We start from the raw sequence: 26,272 nt of genomic DNA on the forward strand, positions 1-26,272 counted from the left end.
ATGGCCACCCCCGCAAATGTCATTGATAAGGATGTAAAGATGAAACCCAAATCTCGACTAAACAGTGCAGCTGACTTGGCCTTGAATGTGATAGAGCTGAACTGAAAACTGATTGGTCTGACACTTTATAATCAAAGTTGATTTATTGTTCATTAGTAGTGCATTAGCCCTTTCAAGCAAGACAGTTATTTGTGTAGTGGCCTGTCAAACAAAAAGACTGCTAGCACCTGTCATTTCTAAACCGGGAGATAAGCAACCAGATATTAAGATAATGCAAATAGAAATACACTTGAACAAGGAAAAGTGCCAGCAATTTTCCTTTTAGAAATATTCTCCTATTTACAAGTGCCAGTGTCAGACTCCAGAAAACCCTGATTGGAAACCAAATATATTCCCCCAAAATAGAAAAGGACGAGGGATCGTAATGGATATATTCAGCATGCTCCTGTCATGATTTCAGAGCACTTCAGGGCCAAGGATGAAGCACAGACAGGTTAATTCTCTGTTAAAAGTTGGTTAGTAAGCTGCAAGAAATAGATGCCATTTGTAACCTTAACCTTACTTTCTTGTAAAGCAGACAGTGCAGATTCGAGGCAGTTTGACTGATTTTTCCTTTCCCCCCCCACCCCCATCATCCCCAATGGACAGATGTCATAAAACGGTGTTCTTACAGGCAGGGGTTAATTATATGAAAACGTGATGACATCACAGCAGAGCTGTGCGAATGTCAAAATACATCTGCTGCCATATTCAGACATATTGCTCTGAATCCTCTCCCCCCATATCACGTCCCCTCCCCCTTCTCGGAAAGGAATGATCTCATGACATAAAACAGAAAACAACACAAGTGTCAAAAGAAAACAAAATTAGTGAACTTTTGTCTGCCACCATAGAAACGAGGATTAACTTCTGTTATTCCAGAGCATGGAATGGAGACTATCTGCATGAGGATATATAGTGTATTGTCTTGTGTGAATTTTCATTTGACAGGGATTTTGGAGCCTGTGATCTTAATTAAATCTCAACTGACTCAAATAATGCATCTAAAGGCATGCAGTGTTGCGTAACCTTGCTGAGTTGGTAAACCATAAATCATCAGAAAGCTTATGATAGGAAAGGCTGCTTTGAATTTTTTTTTGTTTGCTACAGTTAGTTGTTTTTTTTTTTTTTAATGTGCACTTTACTGTACTTATTCACCCCGTTTTTAAAGACAGAGGCATCTTGTACTGGGGGGGTAAGATGGGCTGTAGACACGCTCTGACCAGCCATTGCAACATTCGCTGCACTAATCATGAGTAGGTGATATAGTGGATGTGAAAAATAAAACAAAATCCTGGCTTTCTAGACCTGTCTGTGCTGAGGTGGATGCACCAGAATGATTTGTCTGGTGACGATCCCTAAGCAAGTTTAAAAAAAAAAATGTAACTTAGGTTCTTGCCGAAATCCAAATTGCAGATTGCAGGGTAAATAGTTATCAAATGGCTTTACAGAAGCATCATATTTTATCATCAGCTAGCTATCATAGCTCACCGAGGTATTATTGGAAATGATGGGCAGTCTAATTTGACCCGGACAGAAGTTTTGCTGATGCTTCGAGTGATGTGCTGTAAAGGTAAACAGGAGGAAGAGGAAAAAAAAAACAACCCACGATTGCAACAGTTGTGTGAATAAGGTTAAAAGATTTCTTGGAGGTTGAGAGAGATGCAGAGGCAGTCCTTTTTTAACTGAACAGGTTTTATCTCTTGCTAAAGCGAAGTGTTCTGTGCCATTTATTTTTAAAACATAGAGGCTAAATAGATGCCTACTTCTGCGTTAAATGCTTTGTTTCCTTTTAATTGTATGCTCTGGCTATCAAGGCAGGGAAGGTTTATGACATCCCAAACTTTAGGGAGACATTGCCAAGCTCCGATGAGCCTGGTGGACACCGAGGTCTTCGAATCAGTTCCCTTACCAAACACCTTGCTTAATATTTGGCCTTAATTTATGGGAAAAGGTAAAAGGGCCGGTAAGACAAGTTGCTGATGGTTTTTCCTCCCGTCTTTGCTAGAGAAAAGAAATAGAGGTAGGTTTTTTTTTTGTTGTTAGTTGTTTTTTTTTAATCGACACCTGCAAAGCTAGATTGTGGGAAAGTCCTGACACCATCAGCTAAATTTGTTATTGTTTGGTGAAAAGCTTGGCTGGTTTGAAGCAGCGTGTTTGTGTTGCTGAAAGCAGAACTGCATTACTGGAAACTAGTTCAACACCAATGTCCTGTCCGACTTTGTTTTTATAAGGTGCTTTATTTTCCAGTTGCAAGGAAAGGAGGGGGGGTGGGAAATGCATCATGCACTCATCTGCAGAAGTGGCCGTGCAAGGATTTTGGAGCGAAGCAGCTGAGGGGGAAGAGCTCTTCCTCAGCCTTTCTGATTTTTTTAACTTTCCCACTGCAGTTTCCTCTGCTAGAAAGTATATCTGTCGTTCGCACCGAAGCTAAATGAGTGTTGGGAAAAGCTGAATGAATTTGGAGCAAATATGCATCATTGTTGGCTGGTTTGTGCACTGGTTTGCGATGGCTTCACCTTCATTGATTAGGTGAGATGCTGGACTGCTTTGAAAGGGGAGGCGGGGGGGGGGGGGGGCAACAACAACCCGATAACAGGTTTTAATTTTTAAGCTTTATCTTGCCCTTAAATCTGAAACATCATTGTTCAAATAACTGAGAACAAGGTAAACCAACAACATCAAAAAGGTCGGTTTCTGTGATTTCTCAAGGGCTTGTTATTTTGTACTTTCCAATTCTATTTGATGTCTTGACAAAACAAGATGACACAAGGGAGAATACATTAAATTTTGATTTTCATCTAACCTGTTACAGTAGTAGCAGCTTAATTTCTTTTACTTTTTTTTTTTTAACTGAAGATGGCTTTTTGCACAATTACTCTAATTGCCACGCCACTTTATGAGAAGGTTTCTTTAACGGGTTTCCCATTTGCCTTGATTTTGCTAGGCATTTTTTTGAACATGTTTTGACCTTTAACACACCGAGAGCTTGCTGGTTGGAGTGTGTCTTCATTAGAAGTAAATCAGTGAATGGCAAGATTGTCAAAGAAGCAACTGATGTTTTCTCATTAGAATCTAATTTGCACCGTTGTGCTTAGCTGTGATGTTCAGATGAAGGTGTCTGTGCTAGGTGTGAAAAGCTGCACGTTTTAGGCAAATAAAGTTTACAAGTCTGTTAAAGGCTGCAGTGCCAAGCAAAGTGGCAACACCTAAGTGAGCATTTAAGCAGAACCAAAGTTGAGGATTTTGTATTTGATTTAAGCCGATTGGTTTAACAAGGTGAAAAATTTCAAACAGCTTATGAATATTTAAACTGGCCAGTCCAGTATACATCTCCTCTAATGTCCAAGTTTAAAGAACAGAGAGCTCCCATGTTTAACCCCTTCAGCAAAGAATACAGTTGAAGGGAAGGCAAGGACAGGTTTTTGTCATAAATGTGGTCCTTCTTGTTCCACCTTTTTAAAACCTGCCAGAAGAAAAAGCATGCCTCCCTGTAACTTTTCACATCAAATGATGGGCAGATTGAATGCTGCTGATTCAATCTTTTATTTTTTTTAATTTAAGCCTCCCTTCTTGTGTTCGTGAATTAATATACAGATATAAGCAATCTGAAATTCGGATGTTTCTTAGTGTATGGAAGATGCTGAGTTTTCAAAGGGGTCTGAGCAGTTTGTGGGGGCATTTTGGATATGGGCACGTGACGGTGGCCTTTGAGTTTGGGGATTTTTTGACAGTGCTGCTGGTCCAGCACTTCTTTCCTAAACTCTGAAGGAAAATACTGATGGTTCACCGCACTTTTTTCTGTTGAGCTATTACAAAATGTCATCAGGGACTGTAATCCTGCCCATTAGGTTATTAATTTTCCTCTTATGTAGGTGTAATGGAAAGCAAAAAAGGAAACTTTGTCTATGTTAAAAATATAAACAATTGCAAGGCTGAAAAGATGTCTCTCATTCAGTGCTTGCTTGGTTGTGTATGCTCTGTTATAGTCTGTATTTCACAAATGGGAAGAGAAGGCAGGATTTATGTAAACTGTATTGTTTTTATGCAAATGAAGTAGATATTTATTATAGCTGAAACAATTATCCTGGATTTAGTGAGGAACCTAGTGGGCATGACGAGGTCTAGATAAGATCAGATGTTCCAGTCTCAAAACAGATATGAAATGATTCCACTTTTTCTTTAAAGTAGTAAAGAATTGCGAAAGCTTCATAAAGCGGATGCTGTAAAATACTGCAAAATCTCAGGAAAAGCCCAAGTTAGTAAGCTCCACAGGTCGAAGGAAGATCTCGACTATTGATCAAACCTAACAAACAAAACGCTAAAAATAAAATGTTAATTGAATTTTAAAGAGGGCTTTTTTTTTTTTCTTTTTCCCCTCCCTGTCTCTCTTTTAATAGGGGGTTGTATTGTTGCAGAAAGAACAGTTATGCTAATGACTGACTACTTAGCTGATTTTACATTAATATAATAAACATTACCTGTCTTAATGTGTTGTACAGTATTATGGCAAAATAGCTAAGTCTAAAAGTGAAATTCCATTTTGCATAATGAAACAGAATTATAGTTTCCACATGAATAGTTCTAGCAGTGTGGCTTTTTTTTTGTTGTTTTGAAGACTGAAATATTATGTCAGAAATGTTTTACACTCCCAGGGTAGATACAGGTACTATATTCAGTATTTTTTATTTTACGGGGATCAGATACCAGCTGCGGCATTATGCTTTTCTGCTGGATAACATATCAGTGGTTTATCCTTTCTTGTGGTATCACCAAAGCTATTTTACATTGTTTCACTTGAGGTTTTCTGGATTTCATCTTTTTTGCACCTATTACTAATATAGTAGTCAGTTGAAGTTAATGGCTATTATGCTTTGCCTAGCTGGGTCTATTCCTTTTTTTTTTTTTTCCCCCATCGAATCCACGAGTTTGAACTATTATTCAGTCATTGATTCTTTTTCTGTGTTCGGTTACATTTTTGCTCCCTTTAACTTTTGGGAATGAGACTTCTATCCAGGAGACAGCTCTCCTGCCATGCAAGCACTTGGCATTTTAAACCTGTCAAAATCAAGCTCACCCCAGATGTCAAAAGGGAGGAGGAATATTCTTTTTAATTTAAAGAAATGATCTGAAATACGTATGTCGTATTTATTAGCTAGCAGTAATTTAACCATCTTCAGTAGCAGAAACATAACCTGTAAAAAAAAAAATAAAAAAAATGGCATTCTCTTTGTTTCTTTTGTGCAGATGTTAACAAGCTGAAATAATGTAGTTAGTTTTTAAGTATCTAACACAAGTGAAAGTGGGGAAACTATCGAGGACGAGATAAATCATAATTATTTTCATTCCCTTGACCCTTGCCCAAGTTAGATAAAACAGTGACATATGTGTCACTGGTGTAACTCCATTGTTGGATTTAGGGAGGAACTTAATTTAGGTTGTTTTAAGTTTTCCTTGGTAAGCATTTCCATAATAGAGGGTGTTTTCAGGGCTGGAGAGATGAGCAAGGAGGGAGGGCGAATGTGTTGGAAGCCCGAGAAAGAGCAAACAGCACCCGGAGAGAAACTGCGCGCGTCTGAAAACAATTGTTAGTATTAAAGACATTTTTTGCCGTTGATGGTATTAAGATGTCAGCAGGTCTATACTAGCAGAGTCCCGACAGCCAAAGCGCAGCTGTATTTTTACCTTTAGTGCCAGGTCTGCAGGCAGCTGGGTATCTGCCCCACCCTATTGTTATCAGTCATCATTGCAGCACACAGTTTATTAAACAATCATCACAATAACAGCAGCCGCAACAGTTCCTTCTGAAAATTAGCAATAAACACCTAAATAAAGGGCGACTTCTGTTCCGCTTGGTAAGTTTGCATTCTTTAAATGGATCTGCCAGGAGTTTAATTTGAACTCCAACTCCCTGAAGGCAGTAAAACCAGAATTATTTTAGTTCTTCATAAACTGCCTTCTGTGATTCATTGTTAACTCAAAACACACACACACATTTCCATGCACTTAAACGGTTAAGCCGTTTTCAAAGTTGGTTTGTAATGTATTTCTTTGTTTTGCTGGTGACACGTTCACCTGGACCTTCCAGAGAGAGAGAGAAATCTAAAATGAATTTATAGCCCCCACTTTAGGTTTCATGTGTGATCAGACACAATATCAGAGATAAACATTTTGATCTAAAGTAATGTGCTGTATATTGTGCGGTATCTAAAATAAAGTTTAGTTTTGACTGAATACACTCAAAAAGGGACCCATAAATATAAGAGAGCTGTAGTTAAGAACTTACATGACTGTTTTAAATACTATTGATTTAAACCACTGGCTGGATTTTATGAATCAAAGTGTAATTTCCAAGCTTTGGCTATATTTCTCAATGCTAAAGCAGTCTCTCTTGTGTGCCTTTAGCAGCTTTCCAGACATTCAACACAGGATTAAATGATAGTAGTTACAATGATCAATAGGTTAAGACCGGTACAATCACTCTTACCGCTAATGACCTCGGTAGTAATGGGTAATAAAGTGTGGGCTATAATAGCCTATTGCTGGTGCTGCATGCCCTTTGATTCCTAGTATTACTAGGGACTAGGTACATGAAAAAGTTGGACGTTGGGAGTTAAGGGAGTGGATATATAGGCCATAATTCTTAACTATTTAAAGTCCTTAAACAGGGCTCTGTATTTTTTTTTTTTGACACAATAGTTTCTGCTCCATTTGAATATGTTTGTGAAAGGTTTCCATAATTTATTTTCATGATATGCTGGAGCAGAAACTTGGGGTAAATCTAACTTTTATTGCATTGATAAATTAGAGGCCGAGCCCTCGGCAGAGGCTCAGAGCTAACTGGTGTGAAAATGTGGTTTCAGATGGTAAAACTAAGTTGAGCTTATCCACACACTCCTCCTCTCTTAAGCATGCCATATAGCCTTTTTTCCTTATCAGTAAAGTACTCCTGCTTTAGCAGAGTATGCAATAGGTAGCAAAACTTCACAGTTGCTTTTGCAGCGTAGGGCCAAATCCTGGCCATGCTGGCGCAGAAGGGAGCGGGAGTTGTTTCTGTAGAGCCAAGGGCAGAATGTGGCCCATACTATTAATCACCAATGTGTAGGGTTTGCAGAACCCCACCTATTCCTGTCTGTATCCCTGGTTGCCGTCATAAATCTGACTGATGAGTGTTTGTGTTGTCTGTCTTCCAAGAATGGCACAGAAAACCTACTTAAACATGCTTCCTTTTCTGTTTGCTCAATCCAGCTCAAGCAAAAGGTAGCCCAAACCTCAGGGTAAAGAAAAAGTGCTTTTGGGATGGGATGATGCAGATGAGTCATGCTCGGGCCGGGATGGCGACTCCTTTATCGGTTTAGGGATTTTCTACTCGGGTGGGGAAAAGTTTGAATGTTAAAACACGGTGGATGTTAAGTGTTAGGTGCCTTCTTAGTTGGGACGACTGGTATGTCTCGGTTTTGTACCACCTGACCCTGGTAGTTGTGTGTGCAAGGACTGGCCGGGGTGTTTCCTATGGAAATGCAGACAACTTAATCCCAGTCCCTCCCTAATCGGCCGCGCATTTTCGCTGACTTCAGGGGAGCCTGGATTTGGCCCCGTCAATAAAGCTTTATTTTCATAAGGATCACACGGAAAAGTCCGATGTAAATGATGGCGTATCGTCCAGCTGTGTGCCGTAACCTACATTCGGGAACACGGGGCCATCCGGGGAACTCCTGGGTGACCTTCCAGTGTTATGCTAATGAGATGTCAAGAGCGCGTAACCATTTGTTTGACTCTTTCCAACCCGCATCTTGAGAGCGGTTGCTGGCCCTTGCACACAACATGTACACAACAACACTGGAGGACGTGCACTGTACATGCATCTGACCTTCAGGAACCATTTTTAGTTCATCAAAATTAGTGATGCTGAGAAATCAGGACATCAGTGCATAATGACTGTGAAATTAGGAATGAGAGCTCGCTATGCAAATGACAGGACAAATCATGTGAAAAAGTCAAGATAAACTGCATATTAAGACATTATGTTACATAAAATTAATACTGCATTTCTCCCTTGCTTACTACTACCCTGAAAGATTTTTTTTTAAACTCTTTTATCTTCTGATCAGCTATTGTCTGCTGATTTTTAAAAAGTGGTGCATAGAAAAAGTGCAAAACATGTTATTACCTTTTATTGTAATACATGAGATGACAGGAGATCCTTTTTAACAAAGTATATCCTTTACTGCTTTTAGTTTTGTGCTGTCACATATTTGATTTGAAACTATAGAAAAGTACGGTGCTTAAATATTACTGTTAAAAGTCATATGAGTTTTGTCTTCTCTCTATTGTTTTTTCCCCCCTTTTCTCTTTTCTTTTCCTTTTTCAGGGAGGGGGTTTCTAGTGAAATAGTCTTCTTGCATTACTGGGACTGACAAAATGGTTCTCATGTAGTCTGCAAATTAAACACAAGTGCAGTGATTATTTTGAATAGCTAAATTACATTCTAGAAAGCTTGCAGAATTCATAGCATTGTCATTAGGTATCCGCTTGAATACAATTTGTGTAACCTTGGCCAAGACAGCCTGTCATTTTAATGTCAGTGTTTTATCTGAACAAGACATCATCCTTTCAGATACAGTGTACAGGTTCCTTGCAAAGATGCCCGTGCAGAAACGTGTTAACAGTTGCAAATATGAAATGCTATCAAGTTCATCACTGTAGCTGTTTGTCACTGAAATGTCATGGAAAGCGGCTTTTAATGGTATCTCACATAATATGAAAGAATTGAAGACATCTGTATGCTGGGTGAATATGGAATGGTAAAGACATTGTAGTAGGATCTTTCTGCTAAAATTGCGTAGAAACACAGGTGCTGTTATTCATATCGCTGAGCTTTGCTTCGTTTTCTTAAAATCGCCGGCTTAAAAGGATCCAGATCTCATCAGCATGGGAGACCTGCTTGGGTTTTTTGGTGTTTGTTTTTTTTTAGGTGGAGAGTGTTTGACTGGACGCTGTCTTGTGAAAATAAATGAATCTGAAGAGTTGTTACTGTATTTAGTTTTGTTTGAAATCGTCCCCCTTGCAGTCGCGTTTTGGAGGAACAAAACAGAATCGGTGCTTTTCTGCTTATTCTGGTGGGCTGTACAGGCACGCGCACCTCCCGTTACTTTAGGGCAAAACAAAGGCTCAGATTTATGCAACGCAACAGAAGATGGGATGGTGTCTTAGCTGAACCCGCTGGGCAGGCATTAAAAAGGGGGTAAATAATTCTGCTGCTTGCTATTAGAAAGCAGACTAAAGTATAGAAAAGTGCTCTGACTTCTTCTCTGTGGTCTGTTAATGCTTCAGGTTCCAGTGTCAGTGGCTATGATGACACCTCAAGTGATCACTCCCCAACAAATGCAGCAGATCCTCCAGCAACAAGTGCTTACTCCCCAGCAACTCCAGGTCCTGCTCCAGCAGCAGCAGGCACTCATGCTTCAACAGGTAATTGTTCCTTGAACAGCTGTCGAGACGGCTATTGTGGGTAGCAGAAGGCTACCGTCCCTGAACTATGCCTGCAGTCAAAGCTGCCTAAATACTGGTGCCCATATCTCCTCTGTGGGGTGAGCTGGTGCCTCTCTTGTTTCGAATACTAGTGGCGTTTGAAAACTAGCAGCCTTTCCCAGCTAGCTGAATTATCACTTAAAGGTGTGTGAATTAAGTGTCAGGGCTTTTACAAATGCCCCCATTGCCTTCACCTTCCTCCTCCAGAAGGTATTGATGTGCCATGATTAACTGGAATAAATGTGATAGTAGCAACCAATTTTTTTTTTCCATTTAAACTTGTTAAGGCTATATGGAACTATAGGGACCATTAAAATGGTGATGACAGAAACACAGAGCCGTTAGCATATTTGCAAGCCTTGAGCCTTTTAATTTCGAGGAGACGTGTACTTCGGTGCATCCGTCTTCCCGGGCACTGCATTTCATCATGTCCCATTTCAGCTGAAAAGTTTCACGAAATGAAGTATGATTTGGAAGTTTACTTATCTTAATGTGCCGCACAACATTAATTCATTAATTCCATGATGACATTAAAGTCCACTACAAGCTGACCTTGTGTACTCTCTCCTCACTGTCACTCTCACTCACTCACTCATTCAACTGAGTGGATGTCTCAACCGCATCCATCTACCATCCATCTGGGGAGTAGGGAGAAGGAGGGGTATTATCCATGATGTCTATGCATGCATTGAACAACACTTAGTGCAGTCAAACCCTATCATTTAGAAAGCATGTATATGTTTCACAACAGAGATTTACCAGGCTCTCTCAGCAAGGGCATTTTGGCTTTGTTGTTACAATCAAAGGTCATTCCTTGCCTTATTTTAATTAGTTTGTGTAGAAAATGGTATGTTTTTCATCAGTTCATTTTGGAGATTACTTTTCAAACGATAATGCCAAGAATAGTCAGTGTGCACTGAATTTATTGTTGAGTTTCAAACTAAAGGTCAGACCATTACAGATAAAAGGATGCTATTTTTCAAATCACAGTTTGTGTATTACACCAAGAGGGACACTGAATTGGCTCTCCACTTTGTTACTCACCGTCTTTCCTTTTCTTTGTAGCAGCAGCTTCAAGAGTTTTATAAGAAACAACAGGAACAGTTGCAGCTTCAACTTTTACAACAACAACATGCTGGAAAACAGCCGAAAGAGGTACAGACAATACCCATTTTACTTTCAAACCACAGATCCCAGAGGACTGTCTAGTGGCTATTAAACTGTCATTCGTCTTATAAATGATTGCACAACTGAGCTGACTCTATCAGGTCTCAGCTTTCAGGGCTAGAGTTATTGTCCTGTTTTCTCCTTTATTTTCCTGTGCTTTCCATTTGCTGGCTGCCTCATATTTTATAGCCCAGGAACATGCCTTGCTCTTTGGTGTGACTATTGGCACAAGTGTCTGGACTGGTATCTTGGGAGAGTGTTGTTAGAAGTTAGTTATTTTACTTGGGATAGGAAAAAAACAAATCTACTAGTCAAGACACTGCGAAGTCGAAGTAGGGAAGTACTTCAAGACAATGCGAGTGCAGCTTTGCTGGATCGAGGCAGAAGCTCAGGTTACACATTTGTCTTGGTAGTTACGTAGAACAATGTTGTTGTGACAAAGACCAGCAAAATCTGAGATGCAAAGATAGGGCTGAAAGGTCATCCTCCATCCACTCCTCGCATTGTGCCTTGATACCGCAGCACAGGAGACGTCGCTCTTTTGTCCCTGGGATACTTCAGCAGGATGGGAGACGCAAGGGCCAAGGCGTCTGTCTGAACTTGGGACGCACGTGCTCTTCTAAGCACCTGTCCGAGCCTTGGCTTTGCCTATTGCACATTTAAGTTACTGTAGATTGTTTTTTGTTCAAATTTTTTTTTTTGTAAATCCCAATTCCTCCCTGAAGGGACACGAAGCAACATAAATCCCAGGCCTGGGACTTTTTTAGCATCAGTCTGTGGCATCAGTAGTATGCTGCTGTTTAGCATAAGCTGCTGCATGATGTCCTTTCCTCGCTGTGATGGTTTCGTGCTGGTGAGACAGTCATGCTGCGCTAAGTACACATTTAAAAAAAAAAAAAGAGGGGGGCTGACCAAATTTCCACCCTCCCCTCCCCAGTTTGGTAGCTGGTACCACCTATGCCAAGCTTCAACCCAGAGTGAATTTTTACAGCTGAGTTATAAACCCCTGAAAATAGGGGTTTATAATGGAAACGCTGACACAACCTTAACTATAGTACGCTAACGGGCGCCACTATAATAAAAAGGGAACAGATTAAAAAGTGTCTAAAATGTAAATCTAAAGGACTAACAGTAATTAAAATGGAAATGGCACAGGGAGGGAAGGCATGTAATTGTGAGATATCACTGTGCAGAATGCTCTCAGCTTTGTTTTGCTGGCTGTTTTTCTAATTCAGTAGGGCTTACTCATCAGTGGCAGTTCAATGCGCGTTAATGACTCTGGGATGCAGGCATCACTCTGGACAAAGAAATGATTATTGTGCGGTCAAAAGAAGTTCAAAGACAAGAAGGGAATTTCAGTTTTTTCCTTAGAGATCCACATTCAAGAGCATATAAATTAAGCCAAATGTTAAAAACCACAGTCTGAAAGCTGACTTCAAAGTCACAACTCTCTAATTAATGAACTGCGAGCTTCAGTTTGGACAAGTCGTGGTTTGATGCGCCCATAAATCAACATGACAGGTCTGTTTCACAGTCTCAGACAGTGCTTGTCATTGAGTCACATCAGATGTAAACACAGCAGAAAAAAGAGGGAATATGAAGGAGGTGCAATTGATCAACAGAATTGGTAAAAACCCACTTTTGAAGCGCATTATGCATGATCACAGGAAATGGCTATAGCCTCAAGAGGCTTTCTCCTTCTGCTGTTGCTTTTTTGAATCAGATTTCTAACAGCCTTCAAAAGGGAGAATAAGAATTATGGAGCTTCTCCCCTGTGGCTGGCAGGCAATAACCCCCTGTTGTTATTTTGTGCTTCCTTCTTTTCAAAGGCGTCAAAATTTAGTTTTTTAAAGATCTTTAACTCTATATTTGAAGACAAACAATAAAGGGCTGCCACTGTCATTCTTATCAGTTACCAGGGATTGTATTTTTTCTTTCTGTTGCCACTTCTTATTAACCTCTTATTTGGTCTATTAGACATAGTTTTGAATGCAAGCCTGCATGCTGGGAGAACATGAAAGTTCAGATGAGCTCAGAGGGCAGATAAAGAAATTTGAAGGGGAAAGTTACGCAGCAGAATGAACGATAAAAGTTAACTCTTCTAAATTGCTGTTGTCAGACAGGAGAGCATCTCAGACACAAAGATGATGGCTTGGAGTTTAAAGAAAAAAAAATACTTTGTGTTAAAAAGGCAAGAAGGGAAGTTAGACAATGTGATGGCATTTCAATATCTAACACCCTGATTTACTGTGGTCACACTTCTGATATTACACCATCCAAAGTTACAATAAGAAAAGACTCCTTCCTGTTTTAAGAGGAATAGTAAAACGTGAGAGATGAAAGAGAACAAGGGTCCAAATCTCTTTTGCTTTGGCTACTCGTTTTTCTTTTTTTTTTTGGCAGATGGTTTAAGCAGAGGCCTGTTTCAACAATGCATTTCATCCTACAGGTTTTTCAGTCCCGTTTTCCTGAGTTAAAGAGGGTATTCTTGCCAAATTAGCATGCAGTTGGTGGTCTTTTTTTTGTGCTAAAAGTGACAATAGAGTCACATGGCAGTAATTTTGTGATGTGGACTAGTGGTTGCGATTTTAACAAGGTTTGAACTTGGACATTGACAGATGGAGAAAGTGTATTAATTTACTGCGTCCCTCCAGTCATTAGTAGCTCGTAATATTGTACCATCGGTTTTAAAAAAACCAACAAAAAAACCCCCCAAATCCTGCTGGTGAGAGGGATTTGACCTATAACTGGGACAATATACAGCGCTTTTACTATCAATTTCTTTTAAATGATATCGAGAGGCATTTATAGTGTGGCGTGGAGTTAAGTCCTGCACACTATTTCCATTAGTGATTGTGAGAACCAAGTCTAAACCTCACTGTACACGATGCTTTTAAAAAATAGATATAGATATCTAGTCCATTGTGTCCACAAGACCGACTCCCTGGCATTGGAGAGCACTGTCTTTGATTAAAGGAGGACAGAATTAATTGTACATGGAGGTAGGAGCAGACTCTCGTTTCATGCATTCAAGTTGGGCTAAGTAATTTGTTTTAAAAAAGGCCGTTTGTCCTCCAGCAGTTATGACACTTTGTGGTAGGCAGTAGGGAGTAACCTAAGAAAGGAAAACAGACCTTTGACAGAAGCTTTAGGGAGGGGATCAAAAATGCAAGTTTTATCAGGATATTTCAGCATTTTAACACTGACTGCTGACCTGACAACAGGACTGCGCGGAGACCTTTTTTGTATGCATTCAATTGTGAGAAGTAAACAAACTGACTTGTATCCTGTGTTTGGTAACTGGGTGGGGAGCACAGTTTGGCAACGTGTGTTGCTTTTTAAATTCTTTCTTGGACAATGGGCCTTGTATACTTTTATATCCTGGCTTTTCAAAAGCAAGAGAGCTTTTAGGAGCCTTTCTTAAAGATAGCCCCGAAGACATCCAAGCTGGCATCACTCAGTGTATAGAAAGAAAGTAGTTTCTAATGTTAATTTACAGGGAGATGGGAAGGGAGCAGTATGCCCACGGTAGGGAGGGGTGTTTAACTCAAAATGGGATATCCCATTAGTGATTTTTGGCTGATGGATGTTAATATTTGGGGAGACAGTTTTTTTGGGGTTTTTTTTAAATCTGAGCATCGCTCACCGGGCATTCGATTCATCCCTTTGCAACTAGCAAAAACAACTGGATTATTTGGAGCAGACTGTTTAAAAAAGAGCTCTCTGGTTTTCAATTTATTTACATTTTATATTATCTGCTTCAATAATATTACTCGGTCCTGTAGCTTGTTTTTCAGAGTGAAGCAAAATTAGCTCTCAGCACTCCGATTGGAGGTTGGTTGCTAATGGGAGAGAAATGGGGTGGAGGGAGTTTTTTTTGGTTTGGGGGTTTGTTTGCTTTTTTGCTATAAAATAAACTATTTGGGGATTATAAGAAAAATAGTTTCCATGACACTTAACTTTCCCCAATAGACTTAAAATTGAGATTGTGTCAAGTTGACCATGACGGGGTCTGTTCTCTCCTCGTTGCACTTATGCCTCTCCCGTGATCTGAGCTGAGCGTTCAATACGTGAACGGGCAGAATCAATAATTGCTTGCAGTTGGGTTTTTATTTTATTTATTTTTGTAGAGACTTTGTAAAAGGTTGGGGCTGGATCTTCAGCTGGGGTAAATCAGTGTGCCTCCAGGCACTGGAAGGGATTTTACCATTTGACATTAGTCATGGCCCAGGATATCTGAAGTCGTTGGAAGGAGTTAAAACAAAGAGACCTTGTGATTGGACCATGATTTATCTGGAAGGGTGTGTGCATGTGTCTGCAGTTTTGTAAGAGTTAATTTTCTTTCCACAATTGTTAGCAGTAATGTGGATAAGACCTCCACCTTGATATGATTCCTAGCAGATTAGGGATATTAGATAATTTCCTTCTATTTATTGTACCACTGCACTGTATTATCTTTCTATCACTCAGATAATTACTAAGGAAATCTACATTAATTTTTTTTGGCTAGCACAAGGAACCGCTAAACACTGGCATGAAGTATTGATGTTTTACACAACAAAAGTTTTCCTCCTGTCATTGTCCAATAAATAAAAAGATATTTATCAAAATGCAAAGCCTTTCATGGGTTTTAAAGAACAAAGCAAATAAAACACGAGATGAGCATGGAAGCAAAACCTAGAGGCTTCCTTAACTGAAGCAAAATTAAGGACTCTGAAGCCTGGAGTACTGTACATATTAAACACTCACATTCAAGTAAGATGTTGTTTGCTAAATTATGAATGTGTGTAATTAAAATCTAGTGGCTGGTTCTATGAAACTTTTACAATGTTATTTCATCGTTTGTCATGGCTTTTCTATGAAAGATTTACAATGTTATTTCATCGTTTGTCATGGCTAATTAACAATATTAGATGAAGTTTTTCTTCTTCAAAGGTCTGATTTTTTCTCATTTATTTATGTCAGAAGTGATAAACAGAGTAGTTAAAAGCTTCTCCGGGTGCAACAGTGAGAAAAGCAACATGTTCTTTTACACCTCCAAGGTCCAGGGTTCGAATCCCAGTGGAGTACAGCAACTCTGTCGTCTTTAGAGTGAGAATAATTAAACATTTCAAAGCTCTGAAATAACAGTCTTAAAGAGGAACTCAAAACCTAGACAAAGTATTGCAGCTTGATTGATGAATAAGAGAGAGTCAGTCTAGAAAACACAGTAAATTAACCCAATCAGTTGCCTTAATAGTTGAGACAAGCCTTGCATAAGTATATGGAGCATGGCCTGGGATTATTTCTCATTCCACCTCAGCATGATGCCGCCTTGCAACGTGATTTCACACTTATTTGTGAACTTTTCGTTTGGAAGGATCGCCCTGCGCTGCCCAGACGGCAAGCAGACCCAACGTGCGGCCACTTCTGGGGTAACAACACAACAGTACAGAGCAGGGCAGCACGACAGCTTAGGCCACGAGTAAATACTTCATCGGAAATGGGAGGGAGGGTTTGAGTAGGAGGAATGCTATTGCCTGAGAGAGAATTTGACCACAACCCTGCGGTTCGCATCACTCCCAGAAGTGTGCCTTGGGATCTGTAATGGCAAGCAGGCAGGACTTTGGGCTGAAGATGATAAGTCAAGGTGTTTTGAAGTGGGGAGTGGAAGGGCTTTGAATCAACTATAAATGCATTGCTCTGAAGTGACATCTCTGCAATTTTCTGTTGTTTCTTCCAGCCCCAGCAGCAGCAGGTGGCTACACAGCAGCTGGCCTTTCAGCAGCAGCTCTTACAGATGCAGCAACTGCAACAGCAGCACCTCCTGTCTTTGCAGCGCCAAGGTTTGCTGACAATTCAGCCCGGCCAGCCTACCCTGCCTTTGCAGCCTCTCGCACAAGGTATGTGTTGAACCTCGGAGTTAGGGACTGTAGGGAAGATAACACATGTGCATAACATCATCACTAAAGAAAAGAGAGATCTCATAGGCCCCTAAAGTAATGAGTAAGGAAACAAGTTGGTCGGTCATTTCAAAAGAGTAGATATTCCTGGCGGGCGTCTTGGGAGGCATAGCCATGAAGATAGGGTTGCTCTAGATGGAGAGAAACAAACAGGTTGGAGTTCAGGTTGAGCTTGCCCAAGACGTTGAATGACTCGAAACAAATTTGGGTTTGGAAATCTTTCTTAAATGGCTCCCGAGCAAGGTGTCCGGCACATTGGTCCTGGGTGGTAGGAGCAGAAGAAGAGTCTTTCTTTTGTAGTTTCGGCACTACATCCTGGGCGGAGGAGACCTGAAGAACTCAGGTCAACACATCGCAGAAATGGGCAAAATGGAAATGCAGAGAACATGCAATGGGCCAGGTCCTCGGCTGGTATAAACCTGCAGGACTCTGGTCCCCGCTCACTGACGAAACCTGGCATCAACTCCACTGGAGCAAGTGCCATTCAATTGGCGTAGTTGGCAGTGAGGCTTTGAGTATCTTTCATAGTCACACTTTGGGGTCACCTGACCCCCAGTTGTGTTTTTCTGCCTAGCGCAGGGGGCTGGACCCGATCATCTTCCAAGGTCCCTTCCAGCCTTACATTTTATGAACTTCTGCGAGTCTAAGGTTGTTACGATGCATTTGGGGGCTGTAGGGCAGGTGACATGCACACTCGTAGCTTCCTTTTTCGTTGTGGTACCGAACACGGGTTAACAGCTGCATATCAGTCCTCTCCCTCTGCTTAACTGGGTTTATCCGTAGGCCTTTGGACATTGCAGGGGGCAAGCTTCAGCCCCAGCTGCTCTGTCAGAGGAGGCAGATCGTTGGAAGCTGGCGTGGCTTGAGAAGAAGCAGGTCCTTAAAATATAATGCCATTACTTCTGAAGAGTTTTTCCTTCCCCTCCCCAGCCTCCCCATTCCCCACCCCTTATATATGCCAAATATAAATAGCCATCTCAACAATGCCAGTCAGCTCAGGTTGAATGATTTGACTTCTTCAAAGCTGTTTATAGCCTCAACGCTCCTATTAGTTGCTAAACCCCAAAGTAAATTTGTATTCAGTTCTGTTCACTTAAACAGGGGGGAAAATTGCTCCTCTTCCTTTGCACTACTTTCCTGAGCATCTCTGCAAATAGAAAGGTGGTATGACCAGCAAGTTCAAGTTCTCTGCAGATAAAGGGGAGACATCTTTGCATGGTGGGATCTCCTTTGGCCAGTTAGGCCCCACCGTTTCTTCAACGCCTTTCCTGACTTCACTTAGGAGAGGTTTGATTCTGCATGTCTACCATGAGCTTGTATTGCCTAAATGGCAGGGGGCCTGATGCTAGAGATGCCACGTGTATCATCCGCCGGTCCGTTTTAGCGGAGGTTTTGTCTGCATGAGAGCAGCAGGATCAGGCCTGCGCTATTTACTTAGCAACTTGGAGGAAAAGTCTGAAACGAATCCAAAGAAGGCAGCACGTAGGGTAATGCCATTTGGACTTGCAAAATGTTTTAACATGCATTAATTACACCTTCAGATTTATTGCTGGAAACATCACAAGCTGTTCCTGTGCACCCGCTGGACTCCAGCTTCAACCTTCCTAATTTTTCCCACAGCTCCTATACTATTAAGTTTGCACAGTAAGGTTCATTGTATAGTACATCAGTTAAGCTGTCCAAAAGAGGGCAATTGGGCAGTGACAAGACACGCTCATGTGTAATGTGAAAGAAATGAATGTGGTGATGCATGAAGTGTAATCTGTGCAGTAACACATCAGAGACACCAGTAGGTAATTCAGCAGTCGTGGCATTGATTGATATGGTTAGCAGGATAGTATAACTATTAGTCCCTACAACGGTAGGAAGGAGCATATTTAAAATCGAAGGTGCCTGTCTGCATGTCAGAGATCACATAAACATAAACAGGGGTGTTTTGGAGGTCTGGGTCTAGGAGAGAAATGAGCTGAGAGTCATATCATCATCCCTTGCGAAACTGGGACTCGATGGAAAAAAAAAGTGACTCGAGAATTCAGGCAGGTTGGAATACAACACAATTTTTTTTTATCAGAGAGATGATGGCTTAAAACTGATGTCATTATGAGGTTTAAATCAACTTTCTGCTTGCTTGAACATGGTCACCTGGGTATGGAGGTACAAGGACAAAAAGAGGTTGAGCAACTCTGTTTGTCTTTGAGCCGGTGATACCTGGGGTTGTGAAATTGAGTTCCGTGAACAGTAATCTGTCAACTGTCCCCACAACATACATTTTTTAAACCTGTGCCTACATTTTCTTTCATAATGAAGGGGACTAGTTGTCCTGAAAAATGCAGTGAAGAGCCAGGGCTGTGATTTAAAATAATTGGTAATGAACACTTTTATTTAAAAAAAACCAAAAGTATATAGATTTATACCATTTTCTGTTTGGCATCACCGATACTGGAAAATATATAAAACGCTCCAGTGAAGGTAGACCTGTAGTCAGTTAAATGAATGCCTTTGCTAGCCTAGCTAGTTGTGTCATAGGTGAAAAGCCTTTGCTAGCCTAGCTAGTTGTGTCGTAGGTACCAGAGTAGTTGCAGTACGTATAAATGTCCCCAAGGACAGTGTCCGTTTGTGTGATTTTTGGTTTGGTTTGTAGAACTTGTTTGTTTAAAACATTTTTTTGCCTCGATGCTGACCTGTTGTCATCTAAGATAGCACATCTCTCATTTTATCATTGCATAATGTGGGGGGGGGGGGGGGGGGGGGGGGGGGAGGGTGACCAATTGTCCTTAGACGCCTCTCTTCCACTCTACGTGCACAGCAGCAATTTTCGAATAAACCCCATTTTGACAGTATTCTGCACTGTGAGAGCTGTGACTTCCAAACCAATCTGCAAAATGAAACCTGCAAATCATACTGCTGAGCACTAATAGGACTGAGGCACCTAGCTGCCCAATTAGGGGCACAAACAAGGCAATTACAGGTCTAAATCCTGGTATTTGCATGTGCAAAGTTGCAGGCACAAATAGTTGTGATAATTGCAGGTGCAGTTTTAGAGATTTGTTATCGAGAGGAAATCACGTAATAGTAAATTGCAGCTTTTTAATTGCGAGTGTTAGTGGATTCATTTGACTTGGTTTTAAGATTTATTCCTTCACTTTGGAATATATATATAGTATTGTTTTATTTAACCATTTTGCTTGATGAGCAGTGAGCATACTATACAGCTCTTCATTTGACAGTTCGGTTAGGAATCACCTTTGGAATAATCCTTAAAGATCTAACTCTTACTTTCTAATCAGATGATATCTGCAGTTTGATCATTTTGGAGGAACTGATGCCACTTGTGCAAGAATGACATCATAATTTAATCTTCTGGTACCCAGCTCCATTTGACCTATAAGCCTTGCTCTTATCGTTTAGATGGTTTTATTTTACATAGCATTTTCTGCCTTTTATTTCCAAATTGACTGTTATATTCACCTTTCCATATTCGGGCGCATTGCTCATTAATGTTAATGTGAGTTACGCTTATATAGTAAATGTAGAACAAATCTGCTGACTTTTAGGGTTTTTTGTTTTTTTTTATTATTGCTACAACACTTAAAAGCTTTGCCTTCAAACAAAGCATTAGAAAATCCAAAAATGATTTCTGGAGGAAGGAGGGGTGATATTAATGCTTCTCCAATTGAGAAGCTACTTGGCTAGAAATACAGATACTTGATGGTGGCAAAAAGAAGAGGGAGAGAAAAAAAGAAGTGTTATTCTTTTCCTATTTGCTTATTCTCAAAAATAAAAAATAGGTGTCGACTCGTATGGTCTCATATCAATATGTTATCATCAACAGACAAGTCTATTCACTATTGTTTCAATTGAGTAAACAGTGGTGGAAGGGTCAGCCGTATTCACAGGTAATTGTTAGTGTGCAGACAGTCCTGTCAAGCGTGTTAGCTAAAAATACATCCCACACTGTCACTTTGCAAGGTGTTTGAAAATAATAGCCTAGATGCAGCAAAACAGGACACAGGCTTGTGTACTGACCTTTCTCTTTGTTTAATTTGCCTCAGAGGTTTAATTTCAGGGGACACGTAATAATTGAATATGTCTAATAACTAAATGCTCATTTGGGACAAAATCCATCAAAATATAATTGGCATTTGGTTTTTATGAAAGAAAAATGACTTGACTTAAAGCAATAGATGTGTCCCAAGAATATCTGATCACTTAATGTATAAATTGAAGCTTCTTTTCTAATATATATTAATTGCAGATACTTAAACATTTTAGCATTTTTTGTAGTGAACCGTTACCAGAGACCAACTGTTTTTGTTAATGCTACTCTCAGAAAGGCGGGGAAGGTTATTGGTCTGTCGTGCAATAATTTACTCCTCTTTGATATGCAAACGATCCACGGTGAATATAAAAAAATCCTATCAGACTCATTTCACAGTTCTTAACCACTTAGATTCTCTGGAGTCTATCGCCTCATTAGACCAGTGCTCTCCAAAGCTAGCATAATTAAAATCTTTAACAGTTTAGCAAAGTAAAGATGTTTGGCTGATCACGTTGAGATGATTATCTATCCATTGTATTCTAAATGACAAAAATAAATTAAATTTAGACCTTGGCATTTTTTATTATGTGTTTCAAATGAATATAATGCATACTGCCTTTTTTTTTTTTTATTTCAATACCTTAGGTTTGGTGAGATACATGCCTGTTTGAGCTGCTGCTGTAGATTTGGAAAATGGCAGATTTCCTTAGGATAGCTGCAGCATTACAATAGAGTGAAACAATGAACAGTGATCCGAGTACCCTGAAAGTCCAGTTATTAGAGACAGCTTTCCAAAAACCTTCAGGGTTTTATATATATATAGATATATAGATATAGATATATATGTAGATATATATATATATCTATATCTCTCTCTCTCATCTATCTATCTATCTAGATCTATCTATATTGATAGATAGATAGATAGACACTTAGGCATCTTGAAGACTGCTGTCTTCCCACTTATTCTGTTCTGCCCTGGCCCTCCAAAATAACGCTGAACTAGTCTGCGATTTGGGAGTTCGACTTGTTAGAAAATGCATTTTGAATGAAGATACATTTATAACGTGATCCAGGGTGCATTGGGCCATATCACTCCCTGGTATAACTAATGGGATGAATTTCGCCTCCTGGAGTTGTACAGAATTCCCACCCGGGATACTGGTCGAACGTGGTAAACAGTGTCCTAAAACTGGTGTCCATTTTGACACGGTTAAGGAACAACATTTCTTTATTGTTTGAAGCTTATTTTATGTTTTCATTTTACTTTTGAATGGCTCATTAGCATTGATCTAAGAAATGACAGTAATAATAGTGTTACTTGTATAGAAAGTTATACAGTTTTTCAGTAGACACATCCATCAATTAAGCGAGCAGTACAAGAAACCAAAATTAATGAGAAAGATAGGTGTGTTAATGAAATAATCATAGTATAATCAATTTGACTGTTAAAATTTGAAAAGCATTTCAGGAAGACAATATGAATTCATAATTTACGTCTAAAAGTGATTAATAAAAACTGTATTTAATAACAAAGCTATTTGTCATCATTTAAAACTTAAGCACAAAATTAGTCATGTTGTGGTTCATGTTGTCATAATAACACAGTTGAATAATTTTCTTTGAAGACCTTTCCCGCTTTTTAAAAATAAGTTAGGAATTATTCCTTTTCCTTAAAATAATATTGAAATAAAATGGCTCAAGAGAGCTGCGCAGGAGACCCTGGCTCCACTCCTCAGCAGCCAGCTTTGCAAGCCAGGCTCCTTTGGAGCTCTCCCTGCAAAGGAGCTCGGGGATTGGGCCCTCCAGTAGAAAAATCGTAGTAATAATAATTAACATGAGGTGGGGATATTTTCCCTCTTTCTCAACACTTTCTCTTTTTTTTTTCTTTTTTTTTTTAAGGAATCTTGTTTTAATGGGAGCTAAGTGTTGGGCACTGAACAATTTAGCAGGAAATATGAAGTGTTACTTCAGTATTAGCCTTTAGTTTAAAAAAACCAGGCACACAAAACTAACACTAGGCTTTGTTTACTGACTCTTTGATTTAATTACTGTTTGAAGACGGCCGAATTAGCTGTTAATTGATTTAATTATCCAATTTGTTTGTTTCAGGCATGATTCCAACAGAACTGCAGCAGCTCTGGAAAGAAGTGACAAGCTCTCATACGGCGGAGGAAACAGCAAGCAACAACCACAGCAGTCTGGACCTCTCCACCACGTGCGTCTCCTCATCGGCACCCTCTAAGACCTCCTTAATAATAAACCCACATGCCTCAACTAATGGACAGCTATCAGTCCACACTCCTAAGAGGGAGAGGTAGGTGCTGGTGAAATTCGTATATATGTGCTGATCGAAAGCAAGAGCTGGTTACTGCGTGGTGTTTTCATCGATTCCTAGATGGTAGGGTAGGAAGGGACCTCAAGAGATCGTCGAGCCCGACCCCCTGCCTAGGCAGGAAAGTGTACTGGGGTCAGATGACCCCAACCAGATGCCTATCCATCCTTCTCTTAAAGACCCCCAAGGTAGGGGAGAGCACCACCTCCCTTGGAAGCCCATTCCAAATTTTGGCCACGCTTACCGGTACTGGCGACCTTCACATGAGAGGATGCAAGGATGACCAAATTATCCAAGCCCAAGTTTTGCCCTTATGATTTTGTTGGGTTATACAAGGTGTAGGTGGGGGTAGAATCTGGCCCTTTTGTTCAGAAGTTATATCTTGCTCGTTGGATTGCTATTACAGGAAGGTATGCCCTGTTACTTCAATTAAACTATATTGAATTTGGTCTCTGCTACGATGCTCATGTTTTTACCTTTCCCAACAATGCATTTGCATTATTGGTGATGTCCCATAATGCTCCAGCCAGGGGTGAGGAACAATTAGTCGGTCAGTGCCAGCCATTCTCAGTCGTCTACCTCATTGCCGTACTGCTGTCGCCGTCATCACACCACGTGACATAGTCGCATATACTTTTTGTACCCACCCACTGCCATGAAACAGGACACTCTCAAGTTGTCCACATTGCTGCAGGGGGGAGATTTCCCATTCTAAGTGCCTGTAAAATTTGTTAAATCATGGCGGACAGGCTGTAGAAATTCAGACTAATTCATACTTGCCCAGGTCACGCTTTTAAGGCTTGTTGCTTGACGCACTTCTTAGTACAAGTTCCATTTTATTTGAAAGATACTGTACTTCTCACCCCCTGCATTTCTAACTCTGTTAAATATAACTCTTAATTGTATTGATATGAATGTTCCTATATATCTGGCACATCAGATAATTGTTTGGAAGGCCAATGTGAGAGTTAAATTCAATCTGAACTGTACACAAAGAAGGTCAAACCGAGGTTCATATTATGTGATGCTGCTCTTGAAAAATATTGCCAGGTTCGTGCTTGCCAGGGACTGGTTTGAAGGAGTGCCCCATGTTGCAAGGAGAGGTGTAGTCCTAAACCCCAATGGCAGGAGGCATAGGTGTGTGGGGATTCCTTCCAGGGAGCCTGCTTTGTCCTGTCTCTTGGCCTCTTAAGTCTTTTTAGCTCTTGGAATGGAGCTCTTCATCTCAAAACCTCCTGTTTGCATCCTCCTATCGCGTTATCTGCTGGGCTGCTAGCGATGGGGGGCATCTGTGCTCCCTGTTGTGCACAGAGGACATTTGTACACGTGCTTGCCAGGCACTTTGAAAAGCTCCCGGTGCTGCAGCGCGTGCATCTGTATGAACGGCAAAATGCACGTCAGCACCGAGCAAATTGTGACGGCACGCTTTTGAACTGAAACGCATCGAAGGTGTTGTTTTAGTTGAAAAGCGCACCACCGCCATTTTCTCAGTGCCAATGCACACTTTGCCATTTATACACATTCATCCGACGCGGCACCGGGCACATCAGCTCGCGTGCAGAGCAGACTATATCGAGTCTGCTCTGACGCGCTGAATCTCCAGCTCCTTGGAACAGACAAAGGTATGTGTATAAATGCCCCAGGATCTCATTGAAAGTGGCCAAGCTGTCTTATGTCTCCATCAGCAGAGGCATTGGAGCTGTGTCTGCAGACTAGGGAAGGCTGGATGATGTTCACAGGTTTACAGTCAAGATTCTCTATGCTAGTCTTCCAACTCAATTTAAAATTTTAATGCAGGCCCGATTCTGCAGAAATTGCTGGTTCTGTACTTCCTATTCTGGGAAGTAGGTGAGTGGAATTTTTAGGTCCCCAAAACCCCAAAAGATTGCATTCCAAAGACTGGAAAGGACCTCGAACACATCCTGCATCCTGTGGGATATTCATCACACCCTGTGTCTTTCTAATATTAAAACATATAAATATATGGAGAACATCCCATAGGGGGAATGTTGAAAAATGCACTCACTTGAGAACAAGACTATTTAGATATTGTTATGTGTGGTAGGAATAATTTTTCATTCCTTGAATACATGGACTCAGACATGCTCACATTTGTGTGCATGCAGTCAGTATACTTTCTATGAAAGGTATACTTTCTAGGATGTGGCTTCCATTTGCGGGGGGGTTGGCGGGGAGTAAACAGGGTACTTAAAATGGGGTACTTAAAGTCTACTTGCTTGGTTCATTGAGTGATTGCATTATATCTTTACTTTTTATACTCATAAATAGGATGGGCTTATATATTTTCTGGTACTATTTTGCTCCTTCTTTCCCCAACTTCTCCAGTTTATAAAAATAATTAAGGACCATGCAATTGAATGGGTCTCTTCTCACTCAATAGGTGTATGCCATTTCCATTAATGCTAATGGCAATTTAATCAAGGAACCATTAAGGCCCTCCTAACTGTTCAGTGGAAACAGGAACTGGTTACACATATTATTAGAACCAGAACACATTTTGTCCGTTCCCTGTAATACAGATATGGGTCTGAAGGCAGTTACTCTTTACAAATGAGGTGATAGGCATGTTTTATTAGTAAAATCTCACATAATTCATTAAAAAGCTGTAAATGTATCACCATATGGTTTGAGAATATGATAGGTTAGAAAGAGAACCTTTAAAAAAAATCCCCCAGTTGTTGAACTGATAAATGTATAGTATATTGTTAAAGTTTATTAAAATACTTAGCCTGAATATCTATTAAATTCTCTTCATTTATACTATCAACATTTAAAAATACAGGCATGGCTGGGAATTCAAGTAAAAGGGCAGTGGACTTTGCTTTGTTTTGCCTCTCTTTGGCTTACTGAAGGTTCATACCATCCATTTGCTGCAGTGATTGAATTACATCTTTATCCATAAGGAGAGCAGAGACTATACACAGAAGAATGCCTAGTGATGCACTTAAGGTTTTTGTTGCAGTCTCATCAGGCATTGTGGTGCCTGCCTAGATTTCATATGACATACAAAACTCTTCTTGTTTAGATGCCTTGCACTCGCTTCCTTTTTGAAAGGGAATTTGTCCACAGTCAGTGTTTTCAGGGTGGTAACCGAACAATAAGAAAAGATCGGAAGCCATAAAAGGGATACTGTATATTTAAAAGCAAGGAGAGGCAAGAAATGTGCAGAATAATTGCAGAAGAGAGAATATAGACTGC

The 26,272-nt window shown here is 40.3% G+C and overlaps 1 protein-coding gene across 30 annotated transcripts in view; it reads left to right on the top strand.

The window, feature by feature from the left end:
* FOXP1 (forkhead box P1) overlaps positions 1–26,272 on the top strand; it is a 421,654-nt gene that overhangs the window by 325,730 nt on the left and 69,652 nt on the right. For 28 of the 30 annotated variants that reach the window (XR_003092859.1, XM_025197991.1, XM_025197998.1 and 25 more), the window contains 4 exons: positions 9,373–9,510; positions 10,636–10,725; positions 16,460–16,619; positions 22,831–23,035. Coding sequence is in view for 29 of the 30 variants with exons in the window: in XM_025197991.1 (XP_025053776.1) it covers positions 9,373–9,510; positions 10,636–10,725; positions 16,460–16,619; positions 22,831–23,035 (593 nt within the window). In the remaining variant the exon portion in view is untranslated. Of the gene's footprint in view, positions 1–2,434; positions 2,572–9,372; positions 9,511–10,635; positions 10,726–16,459; positions 16,620–22,830; positions 23,036–26,272 lie in introns of those variants that run through there. The other 2 variants (XM_025198020.1, XM_025198005.1) reach the window with 2 other exon arrangements.

Source organism: Alligator sinensis, unplaced genomic scaffold (assembly GCF_000455745.1).
Source record: "Alligator sinensis unplaced genomic scaffold, ASM45574v1 scaffold121_1, whole genome shotgun sequence".
NCBI lineage: Eukaryota > Metazoa > Chordata > Crocodylia > Alligatoridae > Alligator > Alligator sinensis.